Source organism: Gekko japonicus, unplaced genomic scaffold (assembly GCF_001447785.1).
Source record: "Gekko japonicus isolate JY-2015 unplaced genomic scaffold, Gekko_japonicus_V1.1 scaffold237, whole genome shotgun sequence".
Classification (NCBI taxonomy): Eukaryota; Metazoa; Chordata; class Lepidosauria; order Squamata; family Gekkonidae; genus Gekko; species Gekko japonicus.
Genome location: NW_015161955.1, coordinates 1,447,814 through 1,457,801, shown reverse-complemented (window position 1 = coordinate 1,457,801; position 9,988 = coordinate 1,447,814). Strand labels below are relative to the sequence as shown.

The window sequence follows — 9,988 nt, the reverse complement described above, 5'->3', positions numbered from 1 at the left end:
AGGGGGGAGAGAGAGCCTGGGGGGGAGAGAGAGAAGGGGGGAGAGAGACGGGGGGAAGAGAGAGAACGGGGGAGAGAGAGACTGCCCCCCGCGAGTATCACGGGTCCCCCGCGAGTATCGCGGGTCCCCCCTTGTTATCTCTATAGCTGAGCTTTAAAAAGCCCTATTCAAAGGAGGACGAACAAATGTCATCAGCTGATTATGAGGAATTAGGATGAATAAGTGGAGCGGTGGAGCTTTATCTTCTCATCTGAATAGGGTTGCCCCTTTTTTCTTTTTTTTTGCTAACAGTGCTACTGTAGCTTTAACATAGGCAGAAATTCCATAGGAACTCATTTCTCCAGAACCTGCATCCAACATTATTAGAAATTTCACATGCCTGACTGAAGAGAAGTGAGAAGGTGACCATCATGGAGACCTTTAGGGTGCAGGGATAATATTTAGTTTTTCCCACATGAATTCCCAGCTTTTGTCCCCTTTAAGAGTTAAGCATGATGCCATGTTGCACATTTGCACTGATATTTACAAACCCACCTAATCAGGATTGCAAATTCAGATTTCAAACTCACCATCGTTAGCCTGAACATCAGTGCACACTTAATGCTGCACTGTGGTCGACTCTGGAAAAGGCTGGTGTGACTGTTCAGGCATCAAAAGGAGAGACAGTGCCAGAGACTCCAGGGCTTCAGTGGCTAGAAACCAGGAATGTCATGTTTTAGATCTTACCAGCTTTTCAGCTGGCTAAAGTTCTGCCGGCCAACTGGATTATGCGGGTGTAGCTGTACCTGTTATAATTTATTTATTATTTATATTTATACCCGGCCCATCCCGCAAGCAGGCTCAGGGTGGCTAACAGAGCGGTAAGGACACAAGATGGCATCTCTCCATCCTTCCATCCAACAGGCTTTGTTCTCACAGAAGTTTCCTTCCCCTGTATACATTTACTCATTGCTTGAACACATCAATATGTTCTCCATTTTTCTTAATTTTTCCACCCAATGCAACTAGGCGGGCGCACATTCAGCCAGTGCTGCACTAGCTGCACTGGTTGCCAGTTGAGTACCGAGTCTGGTTTAAGGTCCATGGACCAGCATATCTGCAGGGTCGGCTCTCCCCATATGCGCCCCAAAGAGCCTTGCACTCTTCAGACCGACGCCATCTGGCAATCCCTGGCTTGAAAGACGTCTGCCTTACCTCGACCAGGGCCAGGGCCTTTTCAGCCCTGGCCCCAGCCTGGTGGAACACACTCCCAACTGAGATCAGGGTTCTGAGGGATTTATTGCAGTTCCAGCCGGGGCTTACAAAATGGAGCTGTTCTGCCAGGCCTTTGGTTGAGGTGGCAGACATCAAGTAACATCTGGCCTCCCCTGCTTAAGTGACCGTGGCTCTAGTTACATCTGGGCTGCATGGACTTAGTGATCTGTTTGTGCAGAACGCATCCCCCCATCCCTGGCATGAGTCCAGCAGACACTGAAGAAGAAGAGATTACCCGCTGTGCAGTTTAATAACTCCTGAAATTAGTGGACTAAATCTTGGTCATCTGCATTGCTGTTTTGATGGACTGTTTTATGAATGATTGTATGGTTTTATTGGATTGTATCTTGTAAGCTGCCCTGAGTCCACTTGCAGGGTAGGGTGGGATATAAGTCTCAAAAATAAATAAATAGGAAGTTTATTTATGTTTCAGACATTCAAGCACATGCGCACAGACACACCAAGCCAAAGCAGAGATGGTTTACATTAATGGTTTGCCTCGGGCTTATGTAAACAACAAGAATTTTTAATACCTAATGCCAGAGATGCTAAAAGACCATGTGTCCCAAATGTCTCAAAATGGCCTCCTAAAATCCCTTTCTGTTGTCTCAAAGCCTCTGGTCCCAATGTCACTATAACCCATTCTCAGACCCCCAGTGGCCTCTTAGCGGTAGGGAGAGTTGGCAGGACATCTGCTGGTGTGACGTTGGGTGGAAACCATGCTGAAGTGCGCTGTTGGAGAAGCCAGTCGATTGTGGTTGGGCTGTAACTCATGCAGCATTCACCCGCAACATAACAGTGCTTTTTTTATATCGTAAAAGGCCTTTTTGGCTTTCACCACTGGAGCATAGCTTGGCTTAGAAGCAAACTCATTTTGGATGCTGTAGCAAATCCAACTGTTGTCATTCAAAAAGTAGGTGCTTGGTCAACATATAAACTAACACCCTTAGGCAAAATATCGACAATGAGCCAAACCAAATGCCAAGTTTCAGGCCTTTAAGGGGAGTTATTGTCCTTTGCAGCTAGACCATAACAGTTTGAATAAGATTTTTTCCCCCCTGCTCTCAACAGCTTATTCAGAGGTGATGTAGCTAAAAACTATCAGCCCTGAACAGCTGGCTAGATTTGATGAGCCCAGACCATAGACACTACGTATCTGGAAGTTAATTCTTCTGCCCCCAAATCCAGCTCAAGGTAGTTGTGAGCAAGGGCAAAACTACGTGGTAAATGTAGCTGCAGGGTTCTGTGCCCTCCCATGGTCTTTATCCCAAGGAAAGGAATGCAGTGGGAGCAGAAATCTTAAGGAGGTAATCAGATTAAAGAGGGGTGTGCGGACATTTTGCCTTGTCAATTTCCATGCTCAAACTACTCTTTGTAAACAGCTTTTTCTCCCTGCAAGGGAAAAAAATGAAGAGGTCCTCTGCAGTTAGAAGAGTGGTATGTCTGTGAGTTTGTGGGCCCATGGATTCACGTGTAAGTGGGGGTGGGCCTTTTGATGGACAAACAACTTGGCAGGAAAAGAGTAAAATGCCCCCCTTATCCTTCAGCCTGTATTTCAGTCTCCTCCTGCACGTGCTGTTTCATGTATTCTAACAGGGCTACAAGTATTTGGGCTGGATTCTGCCTAGACTCAAGCAATTCAAATGCCATTGAAATAAATGGGGGAAATGCACAGTTAAGTCCTACGTATGTTTACCTTGGAATAAGCCTCAGTGGACACATTGGGGCTTACTTCTGAGAATACGTGCATAAGATAGTACTACACGGCCTGTTAAATTCAGTGGGACGTAAAAGAATGCCTGCGCTCCTCTGGATCATGTGCTACTGCACAGCAAACAAAACCTTCCAAGCGCCCAATGGTTTCTTAATTCATTTCAACGGTGGGAGCTGATCAATGCACACATTTCTTTGTGCCCCTGGAATTTTGGATTGGGGTGACCATGTACATACCCAAAGGTCTAGAAAGTAAATAGACCTGACTGCTTTTCAGATTTCTATACATATATATATAAACTGTGTAGTTAACTATAAATAGTATTTATAGTATGGGTCTGGGTCCCAAGAGGCCATCCAGGTACAATTGCTTATTGCTGTTAACAAAATCATACCTGATTCATACCATAAATGCCTTGTTTCTCAGAGTGTCAGAAGTAAATTAACAGTGATTCAAGATGACTGCAGTCTGCGAAGGCTTCCTACAACTTGGACTCTGTTCAGGATGTCTGGAATTAGTGGTTTTTAAAAAACGTATTGTAGAAGAAGAAAGCAAAAGCAGCAGTAGCCTGTGTGCTCTAGAATGGAAAAAAAAAAGCCCTCTGGTTTGTGCATAACCGGAGGATGGCGACGGCAACTGTGACAGTGTTAACAAGACTCAGAAGGTTACCGTTGCCAAATACTTGTGTCCCTCCCTTGAGAGTCTTTAAGTAAGATGAGACGTCTTCAGCTAAACCCCCTAACACTTTTGAAAACCGTCATGTAATGCCTGGAGTCCGGTGCTGTGTTAGGTCTCGCAAAGCCACTTCTGATTCCTTAAGCAGTTTAACTCTTTTGGAACAAAGAAGAAATCTCCCACTACCAACCTAAGTCTCAGTACTCTGGCAGCTGTGTATGCTTTGTGTGAGTGTGTCTTGCTCTCTGTAGCATGGCTAACTTATTCAAGCTATTGGTTTATAAACTGTTTCCAGTGTTCCCTCTAAGTTGAGTTAGTGTGAGCTAGCTCACAGCTTTTTAGCCTCCGGCTCACACATTTTTGTCTTAGCTCAGGAAGGAGGACTCCAGAGCAAACTAATTTACGCAGTAGCCAAATTGCTCACTCACAACTTTAATGCCAGGAGCTCACAAAGTAGAATTTTTGCTCAGAAGATTCCATAGCTTGGAGGGAGCGTTGACTGTTTCTTACATGAAGTTGTCTGTACCATCTGTACCATCGGTATCTTTTATACAGGCAAATACAGGTTTAAATTACAGAGAATGGAAATACAGTAGAGGCTGCATCCTCCTATGCACTCTAAATCTGAAGTAAGTCCCATTTAAACAACTGGTCCTTACAAAGCACAAGTTGCCAGTCCAAATGGGGAAGGAGGGATTTGTAAGCCCATAGGATGAAAGGGTTATGGTGGCAGTCCTATTTCTCACTTGCTTTTTCTATAACCTAGGGTTATCATTCCTCTGGTAGAGACAGAGGATCCCCTGCCCCTAGTTCACACACACACAAACAACCTTTATTGGCATAACAAGGTAGGATACAACAAAACACCGAGATTCGAGGGGAAAATAGAAAAGACTACATAAATCCTCCAAAACAAGTGGTGTAGCAGAAACTAAGTACAGTTGGATCTTAACTAAGAAGAGTAGGCACGTAATCTGAGCCTTCGGGGTAGGGCGGGATACAAATGTAAATATAAATAAATAAATAATCTGCCCCTTTTGGTTTCTTTCTTTTTTTCTTTTACCACTTTTGGTTTCTATCTCTTTTGCTGCTAGGGCCAGGAACTCCACCACCCGTCCGGTGACTGAGGAGCGTTTGTCGGCTAAAAAAGGTTCTATCCGTTTATTTAACATAAGATTGGGAGCTGGGAGAAGTTCCTATTGACCACTACCCCTTGGAATGGCAGCAGGAGAAACATTTTATATAAATGGCAGTGGCATGAGCACCAGTACTTCACTTCTGGTGAAAATGTGGAAGCAACATGGGATAACTCTAGAAATCTCTGGAAACTCTATGGTAAAACCATAGAGCTTCCAGCAATTCCTAGAGCTACCCTACCTCACTTCCAGGTTTTCACTGGAAGTTATGTCGAGGCCCCCCTCCCATGTCTCCACTTTCATATTTGCTGCTCATTCTCGGCCACTGCCTGGCAACCCTAGTATAACCCAACATTCACATTTTGGTCCAGGTTCAGAGATCCAGTTTCTGAGGAAGAAGCAAAGTCTTAATTTATCCAAGCAACTTCATGTGGACATCATAAGAAACTGGAGTGTGACTGAATACTTCTGAAACCAGGAAGTCCTCCATTGTGTTTCACTTGCAAAGGGAATAGGGAAGGAGCATGCATGCACAATCTGGTGCCCATGGCTACAGATCTGCGTGAATGCAAGATGGAATCTGAGGTGGCACCTCAGATTGTATATTGTTTTATTGGTTTTACCGGCAATTGGTGCCATCACTGTAAGCTGCCCTGAGCCTACTTGCGGGGAGGGCGGGGTATAAATGTAATAAATAATAATAACAATTTGCATTGGCCCACAGTGGATGTCCCAGATGACATTATTTCTTTCAGAGGCAGCTTTCAACCTGATTGGCAGTACTTCCCATGGAGGTGTGGTTTCATCAACCCGCTATATGTCATACCTGGGAAAAGACTAAACCATATGCCTCCCTACGTTTTTTTTTTTTTTTAAATAATGCACTTGGGATGCAAAGATGAAATCAAGCAACCTATGGATATAAGCCTGGGACCTCCACTAGACCAAGAGCTTCAAATATGTATTTATACCTTGCTTTGCTCCCCAGTGGGGACCCCCCCCCATGGCTTACAACATCATTCTCCCCTCCTCTGTTTTATTCTCAAAACAACCCTATAAAGTAGGTTAGGTTGAGAGTATGTAACTGGTCCAAGGTCACCCACAGAGCACCCACGGGCAAGTGGGGATCTGAGCCTCGGTCTCTCAAATCCTAGTCCAATGCTTTAACTGCATGACACATGTTGATACACGGTGCTACTGAGCTAGAAGTCCAAAGGCTGATGTCAGACCTGGCCCAGGTCATGCCTACAGAGTACAGATGCCTTGAACACTTCCTGTGAAACACTCCAGTTACCCGGGCTAGGAATGCAGCCATATAGACAGGACAGCTGCAACAAGGGGCCATAATGAATGGCAGTGTATCAGACTAGGGCTAGCTGTCCAGGGAGGAACTGCAGTGGAAGCGTTTAGCTCTGGATTTATACTACCATTACTATTTATAGTCTGGAAACTTAAACAGGGCAGGTTAATGGCAGCTGGAGATGATATCATACAGGGGACCTGGCAAACAAAGCAACGAGGAGGCGAAAAGTAGTACAAAGAGGCCCACAAAGAGAAATGCACCAAGGCAAAAAGACACTGGAGTAGAGCTCCGAGGACCAGTTCACATCATCGCTGTATAGAACATATAAAGGTGTGTCTTCTCCTAAGACTGAACTCCATCTGCCTGGCTCCCCTTTCTGCCTGGGACTCCTTCCTTCCTTTGTTGGTGATGTTTTTTCTCCACATCTCACATGGCTGCCTCAGACTGAGTCAGACGATCAATCTATCAAATCAGTATCTGTCTGGCAGGGGCTCTCCGGGGTCTCAAGTAGAAGTCTTCCAGTTACCTACTACTTAATCCTTTTAACTGGAGATGCCAGGGACTAAAAGTGGGACCTTCTGCATGCAAAGCAGATGCTCTGCCACTGAGCCACAGTCCCATCTTGCCTCAGTGCTAACCTTTTCTAGGAGGTCTTAGGACCTCCATCCCCTACTGAAGCAAAGCTTGACTGCATCTATGTGGCAACATTTGCTCATGTATATTCCTGTTATTTTTGCCTTCCCTTCCTACTGTAGAATTTGGATAGCAAAGGTCCTTGGGTTCTCAGCCATTTGCACAATGATAAATTTACAAGCCACAATCCAACACACAATTTTGCATACAGGTTTAGCATCTGTTTTTTTCTGAATGTAAACATCATTTCAAAATAGATGAACTTGGTTAAAAGGCCACATTGAGAACACAGCTCTTTTTATCTTACAGTTATGTTTTTTTTAAAAACTAAGGCAGAAGACAAGCCACAAAGCAAATGTTTATTGGTAGTCTTTAAAAACTGACGTTCTTATTTCCTACGGAGCACAAGTGTTGCTGTTCATTCACAAAAATGAATGCATTGTAACATGAACTCCTATTTTTAAAGATAGCAATTATTCCGGTTTTGTAATCTGATGTGCCTCTTGTGACACATTTATCTACCATTAAAATAGCATTTCCCCAAATGTTAAGGTTGGGCTAAAAATGCAACAGAGGTAGGCCAGAACACCCATCCCCTACTCTGCTCTCTAAATTGCTCTCTTAAATCAAGTTACACCCTTGGGAATCTATTTAAGTCCAGTGTTTTTTTTAAGGGTATAACTGTGTTTAAGATTGCAATGTTAATCTATTTGCTCATCTGTGGATTACAGGTTATTAAATCAGAAAGAATAAAGTGAGTCAGCTCTAAGTGCACCTCTCACAGTGCTGCCCTAATTAACAGAGGCAGCACGATGCAAATTGTATGCACAGCCCCCGTCCCTGAAAGGCCAGTCGATCTCAGGCCAAAAGGGAAAGGAGGAGAGCCTTTATCGTAGCCTCGATGTTGTTAGCCCTAATAAAGGGCTGCCCTAACCTGGATGGCCCAGGCTAGCTGGATCTTCTCATCTCACCTGGGAAGCTAAGCAGGGCTGGCCCTGGTTAGTGTTTGGATGGGAGACCACCAAGGATGTCCGGGGTTGCTATGCAGAGGCAGGCAATGGCAAACCACCTCTGAAATGTCTCTTGCCTTGAGAACCCTGTGGGGTCACCATAAGTCAGCTGTGCCTTGACAGCACCTTCCACCCCCAGCAACAAAGGGCTGCATGGTACAGGCTGCGGGGGGGGGGGGGCAGGTTCATTCTTCCTTCTAGGTACGGAGCAGGCAGCTGTGCAGCAGTGTGTGTGTGTGTATGAACTGATCACCCCTCTCTCTATATCATATTAGGGGAGGGGAAAGGATCACAGGTTCAGATTACCTGTATGACCAAGGGGAGACACTGTTGAGATTGATGGGGAGGCGGTACTTCTTATCCACAGCTGACCTGCTTCCCGTCGGGCAAGTGATGTTGTGCTCTTTTTCCAGCGGCTCCAGCTGCAAGGTGTGGTGGAAGGCACTGAGCATGCCCGCTGTAAGCCTCCCATACAGCTGTTCGAGGAGCTCCTCAGGCCGGTCGGCGCAGGCTCGAGTCCGCATGGGGCGTTTGCCCACCTTGAAAGCCTCTAACCCCAGGAGATGCAGTCCGCATAAGAGCGTCCCCACAAGCACCCACACCTGCAACAGCAGAGAAGGAAGCGAGAAAGGATGCTTTGGAGCATGCGCATCAACGTTCTGCAACATTTTAAGATAGTTCAGAAGCAATGCTCCCTCTAAGCTGTGGAGTCTTGTGAGCAAAAATTCTGCTTTGTGACCTACTGGCCTTAAAGTTGTGGGCAAGCGCTTTGGCTACTGCATAAATAAGTTTGCTCTGGAGCCATCCTGAGCTAAGACAAAAATGGGTGAGCCGGAGGCTAAGAAACTGAACTAGCTCACAATAACTCAGCTTAGAGGGAACACTGTTCAGAAGTACAGTCTCCCCCCCCCCTCCCATTTTACAGGGCTTTGGTAGCTAAAGCAGCCTTCTGCTGTTTAAGATTAACCTCAGAATACATGTTCTCTATAATGAAGAAAGGGTACTCTGACACTGAGATGTCCTGTTAGAGCTTAGTCTCCAAAACAATAACACCTGTTATCTGCAGTCATTTTTGCTGTGCACATTAATTGAACCAAGGGAGCACACATTAACAGCACTGAACATCTCTTTTGTATTCAGGTAAGCATCTCCCTTAAATCAAGGAGCTGCGGTGGCTCAAGTGGTTAAGACGCTGAACTGCAGGCTGTGGAAGGTCGGTAGTTCAGCAGTTCGAGACCCGGGTGCCGCATGACGGAGTGAGCTCCCGTCTCTAGTTCCAGCTCCTGACAACCTAGCAGTTCGAAAGCAAGAAATTGCAAGTAGATAAATAGGTACTACTTTGGTGGGAAGGTAACAGCGTTCTGTGCGCCTTGGTGTTTAGTCATGCCGGCCACATGACCACGGAAACGTCTTCGGACAGCGCTGGCTCTTCGGCTTTGAAACGGAGATGAGCACCGCAACCCTAGAGTCGGATGCGACTGGCTTTGAGCAAGGGAACCTTCACCTTCACCTTCAAGCATCTCCCAAGCAGGTGACCACCCCAGCAGTTTGCTGAAGGCTGAGGCACACAGGACTTAATCCAGCAATGGATCTTTTACCTGCATATTGATGGTGTGTGGATTTTAAAACTCATTCATCTGCAGGACCTGATGTTTGTCAGATCAGGTGTCAATATGAATTTGAAAATGCAGTTTACTTTAACAAAGCAGTTCCTAAGTAAGGGAGGCAGTATTTTATCAGCTAAGCGGATGGTTTCAGGGTAAATTCTAGTCCTGCGTACACCTTCATTCCCACGCCAATAATTTATGGGTAACCCGAGCAGCTGAGGCGCCTATTCAATAAGTCCAGCTGGGAGGCATCTTTTTCGCGACGGCAGCTGCGTTTGGTGGTCCGAAGTCTCAGCGACTCGAGGACTTCTGCATCCCGCTTCTCCCTCTCCTTACAGGCGCCTCTGCATTACCACTGGGGGAATATTCCCGAGCAGAACCTCCGTCTACGCTTCCGAGCGAAGCCAGCTTGAGAAGCTGACCAGAGTCCTTTCCCCCAGTCCGCCAGCCCGGGGCGGTTGCCTGGACGGAGCCCTTTGAGGCGTCAGAACGGAGCTATCGAAAAGGTCTCAGTTAAACGCACAGATGCACCGCTACTGCCTGGGACCGCTGAGCAGCCCAAGCCCTTGGCCCCTCCACCGCGCCGGTGCTCTCCCGCCTAGGAGCAAGCGCCGGGGATGTGCAAATCCCAAAGAAATCCTCGCCGAACAAGCCCA

At 46.2% G+C, this 9,988-nt stretch overlaps 1 protein-coding gene across 1 annotated transcript in view; it reads right to left on the bottom strand.

Annotated features, from left to right (window-relative positions):
• Positions 1–8,393, bottom strand: part of IL17D (interleukin 17D) — a 12,124-nt gene extending 3,731 nt beyond the window's left edge. The window contains exon 1 of the mRNA XM_015429481.1: positions 8,032–8,393. Coding sequence (XP_015284967.1) covers positions 8,032–8,393 — 362 coding nt within the window. The remainder of the gene's footprint in view (positions 1–8,031) is intronic.
• Between the last annotated feature and the right edge of the window lie 1,595 nt (positions 8,394–9,988).